We start from the raw sequence: 27056 nt of genomic DNA on the forward strand, positions 1-27056 counted from the left end.
GAAGGAAACATACCAACTTAAGTACTACAGTAAATATCGAGTATAGCATATCGCTTTTATCAGGAATTTAGACCCGGGGTACATTAAGGTTGGTACAACCTACAAGTACAAGACCCCAATTAGGCAATCACAGTAACATCAAACTCAAGGAAAAAATACATAGTACAACGCATTCGGACATAGTACAAGACTGACTCTTCTCCTTGGAATGCACATGCACTCTAAATCCTGGAAGAGGTAATACGGATGTCCTTTCGAAACGCATGCCTTCTAGGAGACGCCAAAAGGGAAAAGAAGACACTCAATCGCTGGATCATGCGAAGCATTTTCGTCTCTACAAAAAAAGAAATAACATTAGTTGACCACTATGAACATGTGTAATAAGAATATATTTTTGTATTTCTCAAGTGAGATCCTCACCCATCTCTCAACTTCTGATGCTGATTCAGAAAGTCTCCTCTTAAGAATAGACTTCTCTGCTTCACAACTCTCTACATCAATATCTGCATGCAAGTCAAAAAAACTGAGGCTGAATTGTGCACCTTCAGATTTCAAATGAACAAATATCTATGACATAAAGCTAGCCCACAAAAGAGAATACCAAAAGACAACTTACAGTTATGAATTGTCACTCAACTATGTGCGTACAGACATAATACTAGAGGCAAACAGAGGAAAATAGTGCAACATGGAACATGCCAATTTTACTATAGCACCGAACAAAAACGAGGCAAATCTGTGGACCTTGCTGACCTAAAGTTTTAGTACTCAAATATGGTGTTCTAGTCAGTGGGATAACCCTATATTACCTCTCAAGCAAGAGAGAGAAATGTACTCAGGTTCACTTGTGGACTCTGGTTAGGAAAAGCATTCAGTATAGGCAGTGGCAATGCTGGCGTTAAATCCTCACAGGAGAGAAGCTGGTACTAGAGAATTGGGGCGGACGGACGCCGGCGGCGTCTGGGAACGGATGTAGGCGCAAGACACATGACGCCGATATACCCAGGTTCAGAGCCCTCCGGTGAGGTAAAACCCCTAATCCTGCCGATTTGACTATAGGCGATCACTGTACAATGGTGCTCCTCGAGCTGTTCGTGAGGAAGGGCACGGAGTTGACAATTCAATCAAAGTAAGAGATCATAGATCTTATCCATAATTGGCTTATTGCTTTATAGTCCAGCCATGGATGTGTGTGTGCGTGTGTGTGGGTGGGGTGGGGGGGGGGGGTATTTGAGTGTTCGCGGGGCTGGGGTTTTGCTTTATAGTCCAGCCATGGATGTACAATAGTGGGGAAAAGAAGGAGGCGGGGCTCGGCTAGCCGTGGGGCCCGCCGGCTGTCGGGCCTTGTCCGATGCGGGGCCCGCCGGCCGAACGTTACAGTGGCCAGCACGCCGGTCGTCTGGTAGTAGGTAGGCGCAGGCATGGCTACAGGGCCGCCTCGCCAGTCAGCCTCCGGGGTGACCGGTGGCCCTGTAGCCTCGCTGCCCCTCGCATCATCACGCCCGTGGCCACGCCGGGTGTTGGGGCATAGTTTATGCCTAAGTAATTTTGGTGATTGATGACAGTACCGTACAGGACTAACCGTGTGTGTTAAGGTTTCAGATAACACACGTCAACGGCACAAGACGACACGTCTCCTCATACATGGAACGGAAGCACGGCGCTCTCTACGATTCTCTTTATTTGAGTCATAGGAAAGCCGTACTATTAAGAGGGGATCTGTAGTGGAAAGGCTTGGGTGGAATCTATCTTTGCACGCGCACACTTCACATTCTCCCTTTCCTTCATCTTTGGAGCGGCCCCCGCCACTTTGTTTATCGCATCTTTGCAAAATGGTCCCCAGCGGTAGTACCGCTGGATTGCTAGCGGTAGTACCGCTGCAGCCAGCGGTAGTACCGCCCTTGGTCAGCGGTAGTACCGCTCCAGGAGCTTTGTTCCACCTGCCTAGCGGTAGTTCGTGGACGGACCTTTTTGCGAAGACTTTCTTGGCGGTAGTAGTGCTTTTGCACTACCAAGGGGCCAGCGGTAGTACCGCTAGTGTCAGCGGTAGTACCGCTGGAGTCCCAGCGGTAGTACCGCCAGGCGGCGGTAGTACCGCCCCTGTTCAGCGGTAGTACCGCTGCAGCCAGCGGTAGTACCGCTGGAGCTCGGGCAGAGAGTGGGAAAACGGTCTGATTTTTTCCCCCACTATATAAAGGGTTCTTCTAGCTGAGGAACCCTATCTCTTACCTCTCTAAGCTCCATTGTTGCGCCCAAGCTCAAAAGTGCCCGATCTCTCTCCCTAGCCAATCAAACTTGTTGATTCTTTAGGGATTGGTTGAGAAGGCCTAGATCCACACTTCCACCAAGAGAAAAGTTGATTCCCCACCAATCCCTTGCGGATCTTGTTACTCTTGGATGTTTGAGCATCCTAGACGGTTGAGGTCACCTCGAAGCCATATTCCATTGTGGTGAAGCTTCGTGGTCTAGTTGGGAGCCTCCAAGCTTTGTGTGGAGTTGCTCCAACCTTGTTTGTAAAGGTTCGGTCGCCGCCTTCAAGGGCACCTATAGTGGAATCACGGTACCTTGCATCGTGCGAGGGCGTGAGGAGAATACGGTGGCCTTAGTGGCTTTTTGGGGAGCATTGTGCCTCCACACCGCTCCAACGGAGACGTACTTCCTGTCAAAGCGAAGGAACTTCGGTAACACATCCTCGTCTCCATCGGTTCCACTTGTGGTTATCTCTATCCTTTACTTTGTATTTGCTTATGCTTGTGACTATATCTTACTTGTCTTAATAACTCTCGTTGTTAGCTTCTTTAGGGTTCACCTCATTGTCGTATTATTTGTGAACCCGTATGTTGTTTACCTTAACTTGCTAAGATTATTTAAAAAGTGGTCGTTGTCTATTCACCCCCCCCCCTCTAGCCAACCATATCGATCCTTTCACCGGGCCTGTCAACGCGTATTGTAGCCACGCACGCTTCTGCATCAGGGATCTGGTTTAGTCGCCGTACGTCGGTACGGCCGGATGGGACGGGCGCTGACCCGCCAGCTGTCGTTCGGGCCAGCCGAATGGGCCGGCCGCCGCCAGCCGGCCGGCAGCACAACGGCCAGACGGGTCGGCTGCCGCCAGCCGGCCCAGTGGGCCAGTCGGCCCCCAAATGCCTTGGGGAATGGTTTCCTCCGCTTTGGTATACCCAGGGGCCATTACCCCGTCAGGAGCCCCCGAAACCGTTGGGGTCCGGAAACCTCCGGGCGAGGGGGGCCAGCGGTTTCCTACCACCCCCAGAGATTGATCGTTGTTGGAGTTGATGCGCCCGTCGGAGCCGGCGAGCGAGACGCTTGGCCACCGGCCGGCTGGAGCAGCAGTCGACCGAGGGCCAGTCGGACGCCGCGACGCGTGGGGCGGCAGCCGGCTGAGGGTCAGTCGGACGCCGCGGCTCCTGGGGCCCCGCGCCAACGGCATCGGCGCCGGCCGACGAGCACCACGTGTGGCTCAGTCATGGGTGGCGGGCCCGCCACCACGCGCGCGACGGGACGTCGCCGCGGGTATAACCTGATAGGCCTCGGCACGCGGACGGGGCCCTTTGTGGCCGCGGGCCACCGGTTGGGGTGCCCCGCGCGATTAATGCACGCGGGCGTCATGGGTTAGTGAGGGGCATGGGCGTAACTGATCCCACGCCCCCGCACCTCCCTGGGCCTTAAAAGGAGGAGGGGGAGGCCGAGGTTGTCGTTGCCTTCCCACTCCTCGCCTCCGTCTCGCCCTTGCGATGCTTCAAAGCTCGCCACCGTTCGCCCTTCCTCCTCGTGCGCGCAGTGCCTGTCGCCGTCGTTCCTCCCTCCGCGTGCCCGAAACACTCGCCGCCGCCATCCCACCCTCCTCGCGCCCGCAGCGCTCTCCCACGGTCGACCCGCCGGGGGGGCGTCTCAAGCCTCTTCTTTTCCGCCCCGCCGCCGGCGAGCGTCGAGATGGCCGCATCAAGTACCTCCGAGGGACGCGGAGGATCCCGTCCCCAGAGCACGTGGGGGCGAGCGCGTGCCAGAGCCCCGCACCGACGAGCGTGTCGTGTTTGGCACGCACTTCACCGTCGGCTTCGGGCTGCCGGCAAGCCGCTACCTGCGGCAGTTCTTGGGTTTCTTCGGGCTCCAGATGCATCATCTGGGGCCGAACTCGGTGCTATATCTCGCGTGCCTCGCCACCCTGTGCGAGGGCTACCTGGGGTTTTGGCCCTTTCCTGCCTTGTTCCCGCTCTTCTTCCACTTCCACGCCCAGAAGAACAACGACGTGTCGTACTCCTGCGGCGGCGTGGTGGTGCACTCGCGGCGGAACAGGCTCTTCTCGAAGATGAGGTGGATCGACTCCTTCAAGAAGTGGCAGCGGTCCTTCTTCTACGTTCACAGCGTCGAGGAGGGGCGGGACTAGGTCAACCTCCTGTCGTTTGCCGACACTCCGACGACTGGTGCGAACTGGAGTCTCGAGGTACGCAACGACAAGATGACGGTGATCGCGGGCCGGCTGAAGGAGCTCCATGCTTCCAAGGGGTTGATGCCCGCGGACCTGGTGGCGGCCTTCATCTCCTGCCGGGTGCTGCCGCTACAGGAGCGGCCACACCGGATCTGCGACATGAATCTCCGAAAATACCCCTGCCAGTTGTCGACCGTCGAGCTGCTGCCGGGCAAGATCGCCGCCAAGGTGAACGCCATCACCCGATTCGGGCTGGACAAGGAGGGGTGGCGGTTCGGCATGGCGCCGTTCTATCACGACAACCGTGCGCTGCAAGTAAGTTTGGTCCGGCTCAAGTTGCTTTTACTTTTACTTGTGGCGACTTACGCAAGGTCGCACTTCACTTCAACTCTTTCCTCGGCAAATGACTTTGGACGATCCGAACCCGCAAATCTTTACGCAGGACCGCACGGACTCCGACTCCCTCGGCAAATGACGCTGGACGATCTGAACCCGCAAATCTTTACGCAGGACCGCACGGACTCCGACTCCGAGGAAGGCTAACCCCGCCGGCCCCGGGGACTCGGAAGCGCCGGAGGCGGAGGAGGAGGCCTGGTAGGGTCGAGACGTCAAGCGGTCCCCTCCCCAAGGTGACTTTGAAGGACTGGACCAATGACGACGACGACGACGTGCGCATCGTGGAGGCGCCGCCTGCTGCAACTAGAATGCCCCGACGCCACCGGCGAGGAGTGAGCACGGAGCTCCCGACTGGGGGTCGGCCGGCTACGGGGCAGTCGGTCCGCCGCCAGACGGCAGAGGATCGACGCAGGGAGAAGCGGTCGATCGAGAAGCGGTCGATCGAGGGGCCGATCGTCGCACCGGCCGCCAAAAGGCTCGGTCAGTTGTGCTGCCGCCGAGCACCCGTCCGCCGCCGAGGAGGGCGCCAAGGCGTGGTGCTCGTCCGCTTCCCCTCGTTTTGGGGTAAGTTTCCTTCGGGGCTCGTGCCCTTTCCTTCTTTTTGTCCTTGCCACGTGGCGTTGAGCTCGTGCCCTTTCTTTTTGGCAGCGAGGCCATCGATCTCTCGCCGCCAGCCCTATCGGGTCCCAGGGGCGAGAGGGTTGCACAGCTGGCCGTGGAGCACGCGACAACGACGCGACTTGAACAGGAGCGCGCCTCCCAGTTACGCGCGGCCAAGGCGGCGGCCGCGACGGCTGCAGCGGCCCTTTGGCCAAGGCGTCGTCAGTGACCCTCGAGGCTTGTGCCTCGAAGGCCTCGCCGGCGTGCACGGCGACGCGCCAGGAGCCGGCCCCAGAGACGGAGGCGCCGCCGGTTGTGGAGCCGGTGGGGGAGAAGGTGTTGAGTCCGACGTACGACCAAGGGCGCCGGCCGGGTCTGAGGCTAGGGGCGTCGATGAGCGGGCCCTGGTCGTTTCGTCGGTGCAACCGAACCCGGCGGCACCTGGGGCGGACGCTACTGGCGGGGCCAGCCGGACGGGCCGGTCAATGTCCGCCGTCTCGGACGAGCGGGCCAAGCTGAGCCGTGCCCTGGGGTCAGCCGGGGCAAGCTCCTCGGCCGGCGGGCAGGTCCTTGTGTCGACCGGCGTAGCCGACCGATGGCGCGGTACCACCAGGGAATAGCCGGCTTTGCCCAGTCGGCGGTGAACAACTTCGCGCTAATGGAGAAGGCGGTTCAGGTAAGCCATGTGGAATTTTTTTCTCTTCGCATGTTTTTTAGTGGGAGCGCCCGAGCACACCCACTGGGTGTAGTCCTTGAGATTCAGGCCGGCTGCGCGGCTGCGTGTTTACTTCTCTCGTGTTTACTTCTCACGCTGACGCGGCGAAATGCGACGCGCTCTTCAGGGAGGCGACCGCGTTGTACCGCTATAGCAAGACTTCGTACTTCAAGGTCCGGAAAGAGCTCAAGATGCAGAAGGCCGAGCTGCAGAAGGCCCGCGATATGTCTTTGAGTTGGTGGGTGCGCGTGAGCGCACCCACTCGGTGTAGTCCCCGAGATTTGGGTCGGCTGCGCGGCTGCGTGGCAGCATGGCCAAATCGTTCTGCTTTGGATAATTCTTCATAGAGCCGACTGTTGACTTCGAGCTTTGTACAGAGGGGGGCGTTTCCGAGGGCGAGGTGGCGGAGCTACGCCGCTCGCTTGCCGACGTCCGATGCAAGCGCAACGAGGTCGCCGGCGACCGTGACCGGCTAGGGAAGGATCTTGAGGCCGAGCGGGCGGCCGCAAGGCAGCTGAAGGCGGAGGTGGAGCGGCTCACCGAGGCGCTTCAGCGGGAGACGGCAGCCAAGGAGGCGGCGTCCCAGGCGTCGGTCGCGAGCGGGCAGGAGGCGGGGACTCTCCGTGTCGAGGTTGCTCGGCTCGAGGAGGAGGTCCGTCGGGCGGGGGCGGCCAAGGCGAGGGCGGAGCGGGAAGCGGCCGCCGCGCTCAAGCTCTTGCACGAGGTGGATGTGATGTTCGCCGGTGAGTGTCTTGGTCCTCATTTGTTGTGTTTCGCTGATCCTCTGTCTTATCATCTTTCATCGGGCCAGCTCACTTTCCAGAGACCCAAGCGTGGGCGGAGCGGGCCGTGAAGGCCGCCAGGAGGAGCTGCGCTGGGGGGTGCGAGGCGGATGCTGGCGACGGCTGGGGGATGGAGGAGGTGGTGCATGCCTGCGAGGCCCGGCTGACCCATGTGCGTTGCTCTACGAGCAGCTTCAAGCGGCGGGCGGGAGCCTTATCCAGACTCTTTGGCCCGACCGGGCGGAGATTCCCGTCAGCCAGGTCGCACGATGGCTCGAGTACGCAGTGGATTGGTTCGACACGTGGAGGGCGTCAGCGGCGAGGGGTGGTGCTCGGATGGCGTTTACCTTCAACCTCTCCTGGTACCCGTACATTAGCCTGGGCCAGTTGGCCACCGTGCGGGCGGAGGCGCAGGCGGACTTGGCACGGCGCGACGAGGCCATTGGCTTTCGCGCCAACGAGCTCGTCAGCCACGCTGCGTTGGATACGTACTACCCCGGTCTGGGGAAGGACGGTGCGCCCATCCCGGAGGATGAGTTCGGCGTCCCGATCAGCTGCAGCGACGAGGAGGTCGGCTCCAGCTCGGAGGAGCCTGCTGCAGATGACGAGGTCAGCGAGGCGGGCGCCGGAGGGGCGGCCGCGTCCTTTGTGGAGGCGGCGGAGCCGCCTGCCGGCGATGCTGAGGCGGTCCAGACGGAAGCGGGCGTCCTGGTCGTCCAGCTGACGCGGGCCGACGCGCTCAGACACCGGGCGTCGGGGCGATGGCCCCTCGGCCGCCCGGTCGCGATCTTCGCGGTGGGTGCTTCGTGCCGGCTTGCGGTTGCCCTGGCCAGCCGGCTCTTTCGCGTGGCTGTTGACACCGACGGGTTGCGGTCTCGCTGACCGCGGTTGCCCGTGTGCCGACTATCGCGGTGACGGTTCGCCTTGACAGGCGAAGATGCCTGGCGCGTATCTCGCCAGCCAGTCGCCGGCCGACGAGGGTTGACGGGGTCGTCGTTGGTCCTCGAGCAGGAACCGGCCAGGTCGCGGAACGACCGTGCCGGCCGCTCCTGCTGCGCGTTGGCAGCCTCCACGAGAACGCAAATGCGCTCCTGCTGCGCCACGCGGGCCAGTCCCTTGAGCCCTCCTAGCTTGCTGAGGGCGGCTTGCGCAACTCGCATGTTCTTGAGGTGTCGTATGCGGGGCGGCCGGGCCACCTCCTGGCCGATGGCGCCGCGGCGGCGCCGCACTTCCCCCAGACAGCTAGGCCAAGGGCAGCCGGCATGAGGCCGGGGGCCGCCTTGAACTCGCGTCGAGTGGCCTCGAACTCACGCTGGGTAGCCTCCAGCGCTTCCGCCCCCCTAAGCAGGTGCTGGCGGTGGCCGTCCAGCTCCGCAGTTGCAGCCGCAGGGTCGGCCACCACAGGGATGGGTGCACGCAGTGTGTCAACAACGGTGCGAAGCGGGGTCCGGACCATGATGTACCGCTAAACGAGATGGCGGTCATTACCTCTACGCGGGTGTAGAGGTCGCCAAGGTCGGCGAAGAGGTCGCCGTCGTCGGGCAGTGGCAGGTCGCCAAGGTCGGCGAAGAGGTTGCCGTCGTCAGGCAGTGGCAGTTCGTCGCAGCTGAGCACCTCGGAGGGGTACTCGTCGGGAACGACCGCGACATACACGCGGTGCGAGCCGAAGAGGACGATGGAGTCGTCGACGGGGAAGTCCGCGTCATCGAGACGGTGAGCGTTGTCATTGACGCAGTCGAGCGCGCCGTAGCGCACGACCAAGCCGTGCGCCACGCGCTCGCCAGAAGGGGTGAAGGATCCCGCCCGGGACGTTACTCCGACCGGCGTCGCTGCCGGCCCCACGGTGGGCGCCAACTGTCGTGGTATTTCCGCAGCAAATGCCAGGGGATTGCTTAGATCGTGGTTTGGGGCCGACGGCCGCCGGCGACGTCTGGGATCGGGTGTAGGCGCAAGACACATGATGCCTATATACCCAGGTTCAGGACACTCCGGTGAGGAAAAACCCCTAGTCCTGCCAGTGTGGCTATAGGTGATCACAGTACAATGATGCTCCTCGAGTTGTTCGTGAGGAAGGGGGCGGAGCTCTCGTTGTCGGTCTCACTACCTCTCTGGTGTGTTGCATGGGGGGGAGGGGGGGGGGTATTCGAGTGTTCGGCAGCTCCTCTCTCGAGGGGCTGGGGTTTTGCTTTATAGTCCAGCCACGGATGTACAGTAGTGGGGAGGAGGCAGGGCCCGCCGGTTGTCGGGTCTTGTACGACTCGGGCCCACCAGCCGAACGCTACAGTGGCGAGCACGCCAGTCGTCAGGTTGTAGGTAGGCGCAGGCATGGCTACAGGGCCGCCTCGCCCGGTCAGCCTCGGGGGTGACCGGTGGCCCTGTAGCCTCGTTGCCCCTCGCATCTGTTAGAGTATATATATAATATAGCCATGTACCCCTTCGTATTTATCCAGTTGTATAAGGGGTTTTCTGCATATAGTCCAAACCTGTACATGTATATATATCTGCCTATGGCCTCATGGGAATACAAGTTGCATATTCCTAACATGGTATTAGAGCCTAGGTTCTTTTTTGCACGCGCAACTCGTGCTCTTCCCGATCCAATCCGCATCTCGTCTGCCCCCATCGATCTCTGGTGCTAGCTGGTTCTGTAGGCCGGATCTCGTCCCGCTCGCTGGTTCTGCTCGTGGAGGTTCCGCTCGCAGGTTTTGCACTGGTACGAGTCCGCCCCGTCGATCTCTGGTGGAGTTCCGCTCGCATCTCGTCAGATTTGTCCGCTCCCGTCGACCGTTGCTGATTCCCGCTGGATCCGCTCCCGTCGGCCGCTGCTGATTCCCGCTGGATCCGCTCCTTTTGGGCCCTCGTTTGCAGCTGGTTCTGCCAGATCTCGCGGATCACGCCCAGTCCGCTCCTGTCGTCCTGCTGCCTCGTCTGCTGCTGGTTCCGGCAGATCTCGTGGATCACGTCCAGTCAGCTCTCATCGCCCTCCCGTCACGCAGCTGCCGCCGTCCAAACCGGCAGTTGTTCTGGATCCTGGTCAGAGCTAGATCCCATGACTCTCTGTTGGCTGCTGCTGTTGAGGGTTGTTGACCAAAAAAAAAGAAAAAAAATGTCTGCTGCATCAGGCTACGTTGTTGTTCCTCGTTGTCCGGTGATTTTTTATGGCACTAACTACACCGAGTTCATTGGCTTCATGCGCATTCACATGCGTGGCATCCGTCTATGGGGCGTTCTTTCTGGCGAGATCCGTTGTCTGCCACGTCCGGTTCCTCCTGTGGCCCCCACTCCACCGACGCCACCGGTTCTTCCTACGGATGCTAATCAGGCTGCGAAGGATGCAGCTAAGCTTGCTGATGAGGCCGCTGTTCGTACTTATGATGAGCAGGTTTTGATTTATGAGGAGGCTCTTCAGGTGTATCATGGTGCTCTGTCTGTTTACACCCGGTGGCTTGATGATGATGCTTGTGCTGCAGCTGTTCTCACTACTAGTGTTCTGCCCCAGTTTGCCTCTAAGTTTCTAGGTCTTCCTACTGTCTTTGAGATGTGGATCAGTCTTCGTCAGCGTTATGAGCCCTCTGGTGATGCCTTATACCTCTCTCTGGTTCGTCAGGAGCATGCTCTTCAGCAGGGTGACTCCACTGTTGATGATTTCTATGCACAGAGTTCTGCTATCTGGCGTCAGCTTGATTCTCTCTGCAGTGCTGGTTGTCGTACTTGCCCATGTTGCCAGGCTGTACAGGCCAATTTGGAGTTTCATCGTGTCTACGAGCCCCGACGTGATCAGTTGTTTGCTCGTGGCCGTATTTCTCTCATGGAGGCACTTTCTGAGATTCGTGCTGAGGAGACTCGCTTGCGTGGTGCTGGTTTACTAGAGATTCCCTCTGTGCTCGCTGCTCGAGCCCCTGCTATGACACATGCTGCACCGACTTCGTCTCGCTCGAGTACTCCGTCGCTCTTGTCCACTCCTCCTGGCGGCTCGGGCCGCCCCCGTCCAGGACCGTCGCACGCACACTCTGGTTGGGGCTGGCCCTCGCCACCGTGATTCTCAAGGCCTTTGGGAGTTAGACTGGCTTCATGTTCCTTCCGCTGCCACCACTATCGTCAGTTCCTCCGCTTCGGTCGCCTCTGCTACCGGTTCCTTCCAGCAGTGGCATCATCGACTTTGTCATCTTTGTGGTTCTCGTTTGTCGTCTTTAGTTCGTCGAGGTCTTCTGGGGTCTGTATCGGGAGATGTCTCTTTAGAATGTCAGGGTTGTCGTCTTGGCAAGTAGATTCAGTTACCATATTCGCATAGTGAGTCGGTGTCTAAGCGTCCTTTTGATTTAGTCCATTCTGATGTATGGGGTCCGGCTCCCTTCGCTTCGAAAGGGGGTCATAAATACTATAATATTTTCATAGATGATTTCTCTCGTTACACATGGCTTTATTTCATGACTTCTCGTAGTGAGGTGTGGTCTATTTATAAGCATTTTGCTGCCATGGTTCACACTCAATTCTCTTTGCCCATTCGTGTGTTTCGTGCTGACTCCACTGGCGAGTATATTTCTAAGATGTTGTGTGGTGTTCTTGCTGAGCAAGGGACTCTTTCTCAGTTTTCTTGTCCTGGTGCTCATGCTCAGAATGGCGTGGCTGAGCAAAAGCATCGTCATCTTCTTGAGACGGCTCGTGCATTGATGATTGCTGCCTCTCTCCCGCCTCATTTTTGGGCTGAGGCCGTCTCCACCTCCACCTATCTCATCAATCTACAACCTTCTGCTGCTCTACAGGGTGGTGTTCCTTTCGAGCGTCTTTTTGATCGTTCTCTGATTATTCGATGCTTCGCTTGTTTGGTTGTGTTTGCTATGTTCTTCTTGCCCCTCGCGAACGCACCAAACTGACCGCTCAGTCTGTTGAGTGTGGCTTCTTAGGCTATAGTGATGAGCATAAGGGCTATCGTTGTTTTGATCCTATCGGTCGTCGGATGCGTATCTCTCGGGATGTGACTTTTGATGAGTCTCGTCCCTTCTACCCACGCCCATCTTCCTCGACCTTTTCAGTGGAGGATATCTCTTTCCTCACTTTTCCTGATACACCTCTCACCCCCATCGAGACTTTGTCTATTCGTTCTACTACCTCTGCTTCTCCACCTCTTGTCGATTTGCCACCACCATCTCCCACGGTTTCCTCCCCTAGCATGTCACCGGATTCTGCACCTTCATCTTCGGTGACTTCTTCGTCTTCACCCCCCGATTCTACCTTGGCGATCCCTCCTTGCATTGTTCCATCTTTTCCTCAGTGTTACACTCACCGTTCACGTCATGTGGATGCCTCTGCGGATGTGTCGTCATCCTCATCTCAGCCTCCCTATGCCTTGCGTTCTCGCCGGTTGATCGCCTTGGGTTTCCCACCGCTGGTGCTGCTGTTCTTGAGTCGACTTCCTATCGTCAGGCTGTTGTTCATCCTGAATGGCAGTTTGCAATGGCAGAGGAGATTGTTGCTCTTGAACGCACTGGTACATGGGATCTGGTTTCCCTTCCCCCTGGTGTCCGTCCCATCACTTGTAAGTGGGTCTACAAGGTTAAGACTCGCTCCGATGGTTCTCTTGAGCGTTATAAAGCTCGTCTTGTGGCTCGTGGCTTTCAGCAGGAGCATGGAAATGATTACGACGAGACTTTTGCTCCTGTGGCCCATATGACCACTATTCGTACACTTCTTGCCGTGGCCTTTGCACGCCATTGGTCTGCCTCTCAGCTTGATGTTAAGAATGCCTTTCTTAATGGTGAGCTGCGTGAGGAGGTGTACATGCAACCACCACCTGGGTATTCTGTTTCTGATGGCATGGTATGTCGTCTTCGTCGCTCTCTCTATGGCCTTAAGCAAGCCCCGCGCGCCTGGTTTGAGCGATTTGCCTCTGTGGTAACTGCTGCTGGTTTTTCAGCCAGTGCTCATGATCCAGCATTATTTGTCCACCTTTCTGCTCGTGGTCGGGCTCTTCTTCTTCTCTATGTTGATGACATGATCATCACTGGTGATGATCCCGAGTATATTGCCTTTCTAAAGGCCCGTCTTAGTGAGCAGTCTCTTATGTCTGATCTTGGACCTCTTCGTTACTCTCTTGGGATTGAAGTCTCTTCTACCTCTGATGGCTTTTTTATATCCCAGGAAAAGTATATCCAGGATCTTCTTGCCCGTGCTGCTCTTACGGACGAGCGCATTGTTGACTCCCATGGAGCTCAATGTTCACCTTCGTGATACTGATGGTGACCCTCTGCCTGACCCGACGCGTTATCGTCATCTTGTTGGCAGTCTTGTCTATCTAGCTGTCACTCGTCCGGATATCTCTTATCTGGTTCCATATTCTGAGTCAGTTTGTCTCCGCTCCCACCTCGGTTCACTATAGTCATCTCCTTCGTGTTCTCCGATATCTTCGAGGCACGATCTCTCACCGTCTATTCTTTCCTCGCTCCAGTTCTTTACAGCTTCAGGCCTATTCGGATGCTACGTGGGCTAGTGATCCTTCAGATCGCCGTTGACTTTCTGCTTACTGTGTTTTTCTTGGTGGTTCTCTCATTGCCTGGAAGATCAAGAAACAGACCGCAGTTTCACGTTCGAGTGCAGATGCTGAGTTGCGAGCGATGGCTCTTTTGACAGCAGACATGACTTGGTTACGGTGGTTACTTCACGATTTTGGTGTTTCTGTCACTACACCTACTCTGCTCTTATCTGACGGTACAAGTGCTATCAGCATTGCGCGCGATCCTGTGTAGCATGAGCTCACCAAGCACATTGGTGTTGATGCTTTTTATGTGCGTGCTGGTGTGCAGGATGAGGTTATTGTTCTTCAATATGTGCCTTCCGAGTTACAGTTGGCGGATTTCCTGACGAAGGCCCAGACTAGAGCGCAACATGGCTTCTATCTCTCCAAACTCAGTGTTGTTCATCCACCATGAGTTTGAGGGGGGGGTGTTAGAGTATATATATAATATAGCCATGTACCCCTTCATATTTATACCGTTGTATAAGGGATTTTCTGCATATAGTCCAAACCTGTACATGTATATATATCGGCCTATGGCCTCATGGGAATACAAGTTGCATATTCCTAACAGCATCATCACGCCCGTGGCCATGTCGGGCCTGTCAACGCGTACTGTAGCCACGCGCGCTTCTGCATCAGGGGTTTGGTCTTGTCGTCGTACGTCGGTACGGCCGGATGGGACGGGCGCTGACCCGCCGGCTGCCGTTGGGGCCAGACGGCCGGACGAGCTGGCGGCCGGACGGACCGTCTGCCGCCAGTCGGCCCCCAAATGTCTTGGAGAAGGGTTTCCTCCGCTTTGATATACCCAGAGGCCATTACCCCGTCATAATATTTTCACAGGTTAGCGTTTCTTCATCAGCAATAACTCTAGAGTGAAAAATGTCTACACGGGTAGGGGTCTGAAATTCTACTTAACTAGATGATACCCCTTGTGTTGCCGTGCAAGTGGATATATAGTTTCTAAATACGCTGTAGAATACTAATTCAGTCCTTACAATTCAAACTATGTGAGAGACTTCTACATAAACAAAAAAATATTAACATGAAAAGTTGTGCATGCCACAATTAAATGCAATGTGATTTAAAGCCTACTTAGAATGCATTTATGCATGGTAGAGGATTCTCATGTGTAGATCAGATAGATGCTAGTGGATCAAACTAGTAATCTAACGGCTACAACAATTTTGAGTATGTGGAAGCATGCATGTTGAGATAATTAGAATTAACGGAGATCACTCTCTTAGGTATACATAGGATATGATTAGCTATAGAAGCTTCATATTGACATCTATTCAACTACTAGAGAAAAAGAACTACTTTCAATGATAGAGAAGATCAACTCAATATGTAAACATCACATGTATTTCATAATAAATTGTCTAATCGTCTAAAGGGCATGCAATATAACAAGGAAGCTTTGCATATATGCTAGTGTATTTTGTTTGTGGTAATGATGTTCAAGATACAAAAAACAAAAATAAAAGGGGGACGAAACAAGGAATTTCAGCTGTTACCGTAATAGTATGTCGACAGAATCTCAATGCGCTCAATTGGCTGAAGATGGAATAAATACATAAATATGGTGCAATTTAGCATGTGGAAGAATTTCAAATATTTACCATGCGCACTGGAGAGGTAAATAAGGTGGGACAGATTGCCCATACATAGGACTAGCATTCCCAATACATACCATTACAAAAATGCCTTCTTTATGGGTTGGCAGGCGCTCTAGTTTTCTTAATGTATCGTCACCCTTAGTCACCCTCCCGAATACAGCATACTGAAATTCATTAGGCGCCATCTCCATTCAGTTATTTTAATGGAAATTAAATATGGGTCTTTTCAAGAAATGCTAAATACCTGACCATCAAGGTGGGGAGCATCACCAAGGAGGATAGAAAAGGAAGAGGAGGCACTGTCTGGATCAGAATACCTTGCAGATGGGAAGAATAAGTAAATATCATAAGCTGATAAATGTAATTGTAGATACAAAGCAGCTTCTTTTTTGTGCAGGGTATAATGTACATTGCATTCATCTGGAATTGTATGGGACGATAAAAGGAACTATGAACAACCATATGAACCAATGCATACAGAAAGATACTACATGACCTTATGGTTTAGGCCAGAACCAGATGGTTTGATAAGACAGGTTTCTGCCAAAACTTCAGACAGGGAGTACCTTCCCATTGAAAGAATTCCTCTGACATGCTTGAAAGTACTAAATTCACCAACAATTGATTTCTCTGCCTGTTGTTCCTGCTCTTTATTCATACGGGCTTTTCTACCTCCCATGACATCGGCAACTTGCGCTACGAAACCCTTGTCAACCTGCAACCAGTAACAGATGTGCATGCATATGATACAAAGTAGTCCATAACAAACAAACAAAATTGTGTCAGCAAAGTTATCAAATTTATTCATACCCGGAAGAAGTGATTTGTATTGTAGCATCCAAGCTGCACAAGTTTAAAAATGTGTTCAACTGTCTTAGGTGCAACATGAGGAAAGAAGCCGAACTCAATATCACCATGATTTAACTGCAGGTACAATTGCAATACAAGTAGGTGATGTCAGTAAGAAACGGAAACAAACGCAGCAGGTAATTATCGCGAAAAAAATGATTAGCATACTACATTCGAGGATTAACTGAGCCATACTGTATAAGGCAACATAAGTACCAACAGATATAGAAGAAAAACACAGGAAGTTCTTGCAAAGCAAAATAATAATAATAACTAGGTATGCTAGGATTCGGTTAAAAATAGGTTTCATGATGATAAATTTAAGGAAATTTTTGGGATAGCAGAGGTCTGAGGGACTTGGCTAAAAGAAGATTCCTTGCGGAAGCATCCGTTGAGCATAAGTTGGACTTTATTGCCTTATTAGAGACAGGCAGAGATAACTTCACCTCACAATTTCTCAACACGATTTCTAGTGGCGTTGAGTTTGATTGGCACTGTCTACCCCCAAGAAGATCCAGTGAGATTTTACTTGGGGTCAAGTGCGAGACGCTCGAAGTTCAGAACATGGTGTTCGGGGACTTTGCCGTCAAATTTAGGGTGCGCTCAAAAATGGATGGGTTCCGAACTTCCGATGGACACTTGTTTCCGTGTATGGAGCTGCCCAATCGGAATTATAGCCGGACTTTCTAGCCGATATGGTGCGGGCATGTGGCGATGAAAGGCTTCCCATCTTGGTTGGAGCTGATTTTAACATTATCAAAAGAAGAGACGAAAAGAACAATGACAACTTTGTTGCCAGGTGGTCATTCATGTTTAATACAATCATTGAGAGCCTGAACCCGAGGGAGATAGACCTAACAGGAAGGCAATTCACTTGGGCAAACACGTTGCAGACTCAAACATACGAAAAGTTGGATCGAGTTCTAACCGGTATCGAATGGGAACAAAAACTTCCCATAGTAACGGTTTGAGCTTTGAACAGAGGCATTTCAGACCACAGTCCTTTGCTTGTTGACTCTAGGAAGGCGACCCATTTGGGAAACAACAACGTTTTCTCTTTTGAACTAGCATGGTTCAAGAGAGAGGGCTTTATTGAACTAATAGCCTGAGAGTGGGCTAAGGACACTCGAGGGAGGTCTAATGTCGAGCGCTGACAAAATAAAATTAGGCATTTGCAGCAGTTCGGGATGGGCCAAAAATGAAAGTGGAGTATATAAGGTGGAAAAAGAGAGGCTTCTCAATCTTATCAATGAGCTGGATGTGAAGGCTGAATCCACCCGGAATGGGCATCTAAGAGGGAAGCCGAGGGTAAATTACGAACACTGCTCAGGGAAGAGATGAGATGGGCACTTAGAGTGAAAGTTAGACAGGTAGTCCAAGGGGATGACAATACACAGTTTTTCCATTTGATCGCAAATGGAAAACACATAAAGAAGAAGATATACCAACTTGAATAGGATGAGGGTACAGTTGTAGGCCATGAGAACCTAAAATTGTACATCTCTAATTATTATAAACAACTTTTTAGAGCTCCTGAGCACAATTTTCTGTCTCTCGATGAGCAAAGGGTACATGACATATCTCAACTCGGGATAGACGAGAATGAGGTGTTATCCGCGCCATTTACTAAGAAAGAGGTGTTCAAGGCTATATCACAAATGAAGAATAATAAGTCATCGGGTCCGGATGGATTCCCGGCAGAATTTTATAATAAGTGTTGGCATATTATTAAGGGTGACCTCCTACCCATGTTCCATGATTTGTTTAATGGGCAACTTCAGCTATTCCACCTAAACTTTGGGACAATAACATTGTTGCCAAAAAGACGGAGGTGGTACGCATCGAGCAGTCAGGCCGGTATGTCTGCTTAATGTGAGTTTTGAGGTTTTTACAAAAGTTGCTACAAACCGACTGACGCGGATTGCACATTCTGTGGTGCAACCGACTCAGACAGCTTTCATGCCATGCAGATACATGCTCAAGGGAGTAGTGGTCCTCCAAGAAACACTTCACGAGATTCACTCCAAGAAACTAGATGGAGTCGTTTCTAAGGAGGATTTCAAAAAAAGCATATGATAAAGTTAAATGGCCGTTCCTCCAACAAGCCTTACGTGTGAAGGGATTCAACGATTCATGGAGGAGGCAATCGATTCGTTTGACATGAAGGGAGCGTCGAAATTAAAGTGAATGATGATACAGGTCACTACTTTCAGACGCAAAAGGGTATCAACATAGTGACAGACATGTTGGCAACACTAATAGGTAGAGCTAAGGAGGACGAACAAGTCGGAGGACTAGTTCTGCATCTTGTTGATAGTGGAGTGTCCATTCTACAATATGCGGATGATACAATCATATTCATGGAACATGACATGGCCAAGGCTAGAAATATGAAGCTTGTGTTATGCTTATTTGAACAATTGTCGGGATTAAAGATTAGTTTTAATAAGAGCAAATTGTTTTGCTTTAGGAGAGCCAAAGATGAACAAGATGCTTATCAACTATTGTTCGATTGTGAATTAGGTAACCTACCGTTTAGTTATTTAGGTATACCAATTCACCATCGCAAACTTTCTAACAAAGAATGGATGTATTGAAGATCGATTTGAAAAAAAACCAAGTTGTTGGAAGGATAAGCTTATGTCATATGGAGGTCGGCTAATACTAATAAACTCAGTACTCACGAGTATGCGAATGTTCCTCCTATCTTTCTTTGAAATACCGGTGGGGGTACGAAAAAGATTAGATTTAAATCGATCAGGATTCTTTTGGCAAAGCGATGAACTACAACAACAACAACAAAGCCTTTAGTCCAAAACAAGTTGGGGTAGACTAGAGGTGAAACCCATAAGATCTCGCGACCAACTCATGGTTCTGGCACATGGATAGCAAGCTTCCATGCACCCCTGTCCATGGCAAAGCAATGAAAATAAGAGAAAATACAGGCTTACTAAATGGGATATAATTTGTCGCCCCAAGGACCAGGGGGGCTAGGTATTGAGAATTTAGAGGTAAAAAACAGATGCCTATTTAGCAAGTGGTCATTTAGGCTTTCTGTTGAGACTAAAGATATGTGGGTGCAGTTGCTAAGGAACAAATACCTACATTCTAAAACATTGGCCTAGTTTACCATTAGATCAAATGATTCACCTTTCTGGAAGGGGTTGATGAAAGTGAAAGCAGAGGGGTTGATGAAAGTGAAAGCAGCTTTCTTCTATAGAACAAAATTCATCATTGGGAACGGTTAGTCTACTAGATTCTGGGAGGATACGTGGCTAGGGGAGACACCGCTGCCTATACAATGTCCATCTTTGTATAATATTGTGCAACGTGAGGACGCATATGTTGCCACAGTATTACAGTCGATACCTCTAAATATTGAGTTCCGTAGGTCGGTAGTAGGAGACTGATGGAATGATTGGCTTCACCTTGTCAGGAAGTTGATGGACGCCCATTTATCTGATGAGCCAGACTCCATTCACTGGAAGCTCACGATGTACAAGCAGCTTTCAGTGAAATCCATGTATATTGATTTAATCAACTTCGGTCCAATTCCGAGATCGGCGCATATTTGGAAAATCAATGTGTTCTTAAGAATCAAAGTTTTTATGTGGTTCGTTCACAAAGAGGTGATTCTAACTAAGGACAATTTAGCAAAGCGTGGTTGGGTGGGCAGTCAACGATGTTGTTTTTGTGATCATGATGAAACGATCAAACACCTCTTTCTCGACTCTCGAGTGCCCGATGGCTACATTATTATGGCGCTCAGTTCATATAGCTTTTAACATCACCCCTCCAAATAGTATTCAGACATTACTTGGGTCGTGGCTAAAGGGGATTGACTCAACTATTGCGACACATGTTCGGATAGGAGTATGTACGTTACTTTGGGCTATATGGAACTACAGGAATGATATGGTTTTTAACAGACAAACTCGGATTATTTTTTTGCATATAGTTTACAGGACCACTACCTAGTTGGTCGCTACTCACTCCTGCGGAGGTCAGGGAGCTTTTGGTTACTAGGTCTACCCGATCGGAGATGGTAGCTTAGAATTTCTACAACTGATTTGGATGGCGGTCCAACAATAGATTAGGTGTTTAGTCATCTTAACCTATTGTTGCCGGTTGTGGTGCTTTATACTTTTTTGTTTCCATTTATTTTCATTTCAGCTCGGACTGAGCTTGTACCACTTGGAGGCTGTTTGATTTTTCGCTTAATAATATGGCCACATGCATCATGCTGATGATGAGGTCAGGTGTCTTTCATCCTTTAAAAAAATGCTACACAACAATGCAAATAAACTACTCCCTTTGTTCCTAAATATAATTCTTTTTAGAGATTCCAGTACGGACTACATACGGAAGTATGTAGACATACTTTCGAGTGTATATTCATTTAACTTGCTCCGTATGTAGTCTCTAGTAGAATCTCTAAAAATGATAGCTTTAGGAACGGGGTGTAAGTACTACGGTACCTACATCGACGCTCAGGAGTGGAGGGAAAGTCAATGGGCCGGTGTAACAGATAGCGCGAACTGAAATGGGCCGTCGAGCCTAGTGTGGGCCTTGAGCCATGTAATTAAACATGAGACGCCGTTATAAGCGGCCGAGGCGCGCGATGGTCGGCATAGATGAATTAAAACAGAATATTCCTATCTCCTGGTTGTCTCCCTCTTCCTCTCGCTCTGGCTCTCCTTTCCTCTCTTCTTACGCTACCGATTTCAAATTGAACCCTCTGAATCTCGTTCCCCAGCTCAAGCTCGTCGCCGACCAGCTACCCAGTTCAATAGGTCATGACAATCTGGTATCAGAGCCGTCGATTCTCGGCGTCCACAAAAAAAAAATTCCCTGAGTCGCCCAGCAAATCCGACGCGAAGGTAGCAGATCACCTGAGGGTTCATTCTGCGTAAATCCGGACCTGAGGTGGGATGATTTGGGGGGATAACCACGGCGGCGTCCAAACCGAATCCGCAGACACGCTGCTTGGTCAAGCAGATGAAGGCATTCCAGGAGCGGATGCTGCAGGAGTTCGCCGACATCCGCGCGACGCAGTGCAAGCAGGATGTGGTGGATGGCATCTGTGCTCAGCTGGAAGCACTCGACGTCAAGCTAAATGAGCAAGCCGCTCGCCTGGATCAGGTCTCATGTGATGCTATTGGTCGGGCTCAGCAAGGGCCACCATGTACTGCACAAGGTGGGAAGCGAACACATGGGTCAGGCAGTGGAGGAAGTTCATCACCAACAGCTTCAGAGGTGTCAGACGGCATACTTGGCGCTCCTCCTGTGTTGATCACACAGCGACCACCTCCGATTCGGTATCCCCGATTCAGGTACGTGAGCAGAATTCTGACCAGCAGATACAGTTACCAGTGGAGGACACAGGTAGCAAACGTGGATGGATGCCTAAGATGGATTTCCCTAGATTTGATGGTACCGAGGTCCGGATTTGGATAGATAGATGTAAATCCTTCTTTCAACTTTACAATATTCCTAAGAACTTTAAGGTTACTTCTGCTTCTCTGTACCTGACGGATAATGCTGCACACTGGTACCAGTCAGTTAAGCAGTTGGCTGATGTTCACTCATGGGAAAGGTTTTGTGCAGCGGCTATCCTGGAATTGGATGTGAATGTGTATAGGCAGAAGATGAAGGAACTACTATCTCTGAAACAGGTGGACAATGTGGAAGTGTACAAGCAACAGTTCCTGCAATTGGTGTATCATGTGAAGTTGTATGAGCCAGCCCTGAGTGACACCTTTCTATTCACAAGGTTTACCATGGGGTTAAAGGAGGAGCTGAGAAGTGTAGTGGAGCTGCAAATGCCCACTACCATACAGTTGGCAGCAATGTATGCCTCTGTTCAGGAAGGGCTACTGTCAACACAGAAACAATCCAGAGCTTACTATGGGAAACCTGCCATGGGAAAGTTTGAAAGTAAGGGACAACTTTCTACAGGAGAGCTCTGGAAGGCTAAGCAGCTGAATGAATACAGACGTGCAAATGGCTTGTGTTACAAATGTGGGGAGAAGTTCATACCAGGCCATACATATGTATTCAGCAGACTGTGCCTGGGGACATTTAAAGGCTACAGATCTGGTGGATCCTCATGAGATAATTTCTGATGCAATACTGGATGCTTTGGTCACTGATAATTCTGGAGAATGTGCCACCATATCCATTACTGCTTTGTCAGGTATTGTTCATCCTAAAACAATTCAGTTGAGAGCATTAGTGGGAAATGAAGTAGTACTCATACTTATTGACTCTGGCAGTACTCACACATTTGTGGATCAAGCCTTACTGAACAGGATAACAGTAAAAACTGAGAAGCTGCCAATGCCTTTGCAAGTTAGGGTGGCTAATGGAGATCTGGTGTCTTGCACTCACATGGTACCTCAGTTGACTTGGTGGATTCAGGGGCACAATTTCAACAATGCCATGCAAGTCCTTCCTTTGGGTTGGCATGACATTATACTGGGTATGGACTGGTTGGAGCAGTGGGGCATAATGAAATGTCATTGGGCTGAAAGATGGATACAATTTCAGCATGAAGGTCAAGAAATCAGACTGCAAGGAGTCATGCCGGTAAAACAGGACCAGCTTAAGGAGATATCTGCTGAACAACCTTCAAATGGGAAAAAGGCAATGAGGTATGGGCTACAGCTATCTTGAATCACATTATGATGGCACCATCTATGGAAGTACCTCCTGCAGTGCAAGAGTTGTTGACAAAGAATCAAACAGTGTTTCAAGAGCCTAAAACACTGCCTCCTCATAGAGCCCTGGATCACTATTCATCTGGTACCTGATGTTGTACCAGTGAACTGCAGGCCCTACAGATACCCTCCACTGCAAAAAGATGAGATTGAGAGACAAGTGCAAGAGATGTTGAAAGTTGGTTTGATCACACCTAGCATCAGTCCTTTTGCTTCTCCTGTCCTGTTGGTTAAGAAAAAGGATGGTACATGGAGGTTCTGTGTGGACTACAGAAGATTAAATGCCCTCACTATTAAAAATAAATTTCCTCTACCTGTGATTGATGAAATCATTGGATGAGCTTGGGGGGGGGCCTTAGAGTTGAATACCATCAAATCAGGATGAAGGAAGAAGATGAGTTTAAGACTGCTTTTAAAACACATCATGGGCAATTTCAGTTCAGAGTAGTTCCTTTTGGTTTGGCCACAGCCCCAGGGACATTTCAGTGTATTTGCTGATCCCAACAGAAAGTATGTGTTAGTCTTCATGGATGACATCTTGATTTTCAGTGAAACTTTTGACGAACACTTGGACCATCTACAGTCTGTGTTTGATATTCTTAAGGAACAATAGTTATATGTGAAGGAAAGGGTCACACTATATCTGATAAAGTTGTGGCAACTGATCCTGCTAAGACTGAAGCTATGCTTAAATGGCCTGTTCCAACAACAGTCACTGAACTGAGGGGTTTTCTGGGACTTGCTGGATATTATAGGAAGTTTGTCCAGAACTATGGGCTGTTAGCAAAACCTCTAACTGCTTTACTCAAGAAACAAGCTTTTCTATGGTCTGAACCTGCACAACAGGCTTTCCAAAGTCTCAAACAAGCTATGACAAACACTCCTGTGCTAGCTCTACCAAACTTTGAAAAAACCTTTGTGGTTGAAACTGATGCATGCAACACTGGAGTAGGAGCTGTGTTGTCTCAGGAAGGACACCCTGTTGCTTACTATAGCAAAGCTTTGGGAGTGGCTAGCCAAAAAACTTCCATATATGAGAAGGAATTCTTAGCTATTATGATGGCAGTTGATAGATGGAGATTTTATTTGTCTAGGGCACCTTTTGTCATCAAAACAGATCATCAGAGCTTGTGCCATCTTGGAGATCAGCATTTAACTTCAGATCTTCAGAGAAAAACAATGACAAAACTGGTGGGACTGCAGTTTACCATTCAATATAAGAAAGGAGTGGAAAACACAGTAGCAGATGCTCTGTCTAGAGTGGCCCATCTGTTTGTAGCTCAGTCCATATCTATTAGTAGACCACTTTGGCTGCAAGAAATTTTAAACTCATATACAATGGATTCTTTGGCTCAGAATATGTTACAGAAACTGGCTTTGGATGCAAATGCTTGCCCTGGGTTCCAGCTCCAGGAAGGGCTCATCAAACATGAGGACAAGATTTGGGTAGGAGCAAATATTGGACTTCAGACCAAACTCATTCAAGCTTTTCATACCAGTCCCATTGGAGGGCATTCAGGCATGTTATCCACTTATCACAATGTTAAACAACTATTCAACTGGCAGGGTTTAAAGTCAGCAGTGAAAAACTTTGTCAAATAGTGTGGCATCAGTCAACAGGCTAAACATGAATTGTGCAAAAGAACAGGTATGCTACAACCTGTACCCATACCTGATGGTCCTTGGCAGGAAATTAGTATGGATTTCATTGAGGGATTATCTAAGTCTGAGGGATATTCAACAATTTTGGTGGTGGTTGGCCGTTTCACCAAAGTAAGTCACTTCTTGCCATTGAAACATCCATTCACTGCTGCATCAGTTGCCAAAGCTTTTCTCAACAACATTGTCAAGTTGCATGGTCTGCCTCTGGTTATTGTGTCTGACAGAGACAAGATTTTCACCAGTGCTTTCTGGAAAGAATTGTTCAGGGTATGGGGAACAGAGTTGCACATGAGCACAGCTTATCATCCACAAATAGATGGACAAACTGAGAGGGTCAATCAATGTTTGGAGATGTACTTGAGATGTGTTGTGCATGATTTTCCAACCAAATGGGCACTGTGGTTGCCGCAGGCAGAATTCTGGTATAACACAACATATCATTCTTCTTTGGGTTGCACTCCTTACAAGGCACTCTATGGACATGATCCCATTGTTAGCCAGTTAGTGGGTCATCGCAGTTCTTGTAATACTGATGCGCAGACTTGGTTAAGAGAGCATACTCAGCATACAGCAGCACTAAAGGAACATTTGGCAAAAGCTCAGTGCAAATATAAACATTTTGCTGACAAGAAAATGTCTGAAAGGGTGTTTGCAGTAGGTCAGATGGTGTATCTAAGGTTACAACCATATGCTCAATCTTCAGTAGTTAACAGGCCATGCCCTAAGTTAGCCCTCAAGTATTTCGGACCCTACAAAATCCTGGACAAAATTGGGGAAGCTACTTACATACTAGAATTACCAGGTGGGAGCATGCTACATCCTCTGTTTCATGTGTCTCAGCTAAAGGGGCATGTACCTGATCATACTCCGGTGTTCACAGTGTAACCCAAACCAGTGGATATGTCAGTGCCCGGGATGTTGCCTGAAGAAGTACTCGATCGTCGCTTGGTAAAAAAAGGGAATGCTCCTTATCTCCAGGTGTTGGTCAAATGGTCAGGGGTTCCAACTACATCCGCAACCTGGGAGGACTATGAGGTGATCAAAGCCAAGTTTCCAGATGCTCCAGCTTGGGGACAAGCTGGTTCTTCACGGGCGGGTACTGTAAGTACTACGGTACCTACATCAACGCTCAGGAGTGGAGGGAAAGGTCATGGGCCGGTGTAACGGATAGCGCGAACTGAAATGGGCCGTCGAGCCTAGTGTGGGCTTTGAGCCATGTAATTAAACATGAGACGCCGTTATAAGCGGCCGAGGCGCGTGGTGGTCGGCATCGATGAATTAAAACAGAATATTCCTATCTCCTGGCTGTCTCCCTCTTCCTCTCGCTCTGGCTCTCCTTTCCTCTCTTCTTACGCTACCGATTTCAAATCCAACCCTCTGAATCTCGTTCCCCTGTTCCCCAGCTCAAACTCGTCGCCGACCAGCTACCCAGCTCAATAGGTCGTGACACGGAGGGAGTACCGGATCCAGTTTGTACTGTTACAGTCGTATGATCTAGCAGTTGGAGTAGTTAGGTGATTCGGCCAATAGGAGTAACCGAGAAAATCAGAATTTTGACGAGAAATATGCAGCAGTTCACTCACCAATCCTAGATTCCTAGTATACAAATCCTGCAATCCTCTCACTCTTAACTCCAATACACTCTGGCCGTACCACCCATGCTAAACCAATTACACAACGAATCTTTCTAGAAATACAGCAGCGGCTCGGAAATTCCCACGATTCACAAATCGATCGACAAGTTTCTAAAAAAGAAAAGCAAATTTGTGGACAGATATACAGGATTTAATCTACACAAAGCAATTCCCAGATATGTTTGCTTCCCCGAACGCTAGAATAGGCCGCTCAATTTGCAGGAGTTCAATGCGAAACACCTGGGTGCGAATCTCACGACGGTAAGAGCAGAAACAGGAAGCAGGACCTGGAAGACGACGCGGGCGGATCCGAGGTTGGGATCCGAGGCGTAATAAGTGGAAGCGCCGGCGGCTGAAGCGGCCGCAACGAGGAAAAGGAGAGCGGCGGCGATGTGCCGGAACAAACCCGCCATTTTTCTGTTTTCCTCCATTTCTTTTTGGTGTGCGCTGGTTTAGCTGCACGAGGGCAGAGCAGCTGCGTGTGAGAGAGCCGGAGCCACCGGTGGCAAAATTAACTGTACCTTTTCGGAGAAGTTCAGACGGATCTGATCCTAACATAAAAAACAATCAAATCCTAATCATTTTCCTATGAGGACTGCTAAGCATTCCCTGGTGGATTTATAGTAACCATCCACCACCCTTGTAGCCATCCGATATATTCGCGTGCACGGTCAGATCGTCAGTTCGGTCGCCTCCGTCCATCACAAAAAATCCTAAGACAACGCTCCAGTTGCAGAAACAAGTACGTTGGATCTACGCGCAACCATCCGATCCGCTCCAGCCGGGCACCTCATAATTCCTGAAACGACGGTCAAGTTGCAGAAACTTTCCCTTTGTTGCAAGAAATAAACTTTGGACCCGTTAATTCCTGAAACAACGGTCGAGTTTCAGAAACAATTTGCTTGTTGCAGATTTTTCTTTTGCAACAAGATATTTGTTCTAATTTTTTGAAACAGACCATGTTGCGGAAACTCGTTATTGCACCTACTTGCACTAGCTTCGGTGCCGTCAATCGCAACAACGTCGTCGTTGCAGAAATCCAGTTGCGGATCTACTCGAGGGATCCTGAGCCCGCGGGAAGTCTTCCCGCAACTGTTACAGAGCACCGGTGGCCATAGGAGC

General features: G+C 50.7%; 1 protein-coding gene across 2 annotated transcripts; it reads right to left on the bottom strand.

Moving 5' to 3' along the window:
• LOC123448381 (peptidyl-prolyl cis-trans isomerase CYP23) lies at positions 1–26456 on the bottom strand. Of its 2 annotated transcripts, none has more exons than XM_045125237.1 (8): positions 26222–26456; positions 15881–15994; positions 15637–15785; positions 15315–15387; positions 15145–15234; positions 14969–15008; positions 421–503; positions 1–334 (listed from the first exon to the last, which is right to left on the bottom strand). In XM_045125237.1, the coding sequence occupies exons 1-8, from the start codon at positions 26363–26365 to the stop codon at positions 314–316; spliced, it is 714 nt and encodes a 237-aa protein (XP_044981172.1). In that variant the 5' UTR covers positions 26366–26456; the 3' UTR covers positions 1–313. The 2 variants fall into 2 exon arrangements, with proteins under 2 accessions (XP_044981172.1, XP_044981174.1); XM_045125239.1 differs by lacking the exon at positions 26222–26456 and adding an exon at positions 21959–21985.
• Positions 26457–27056: the final 600 nt, after the last annotated feature.

Source organism: Hordeum vulgare, chromosome 4H (genome assembly GCF_904849725.1).
Source record: "Hordeum vulgare subsp. vulgare chromosome 4H, MorexV3_pseudomolecules_assembly, whole genome shotgun sequence".
Taxonomy (NCBI): Eukaryota; Viridiplantae; Streptophyta; class Magnoliopsida; order Poales; family Poaceae; genus Hordeum; species Hordeum vulgare.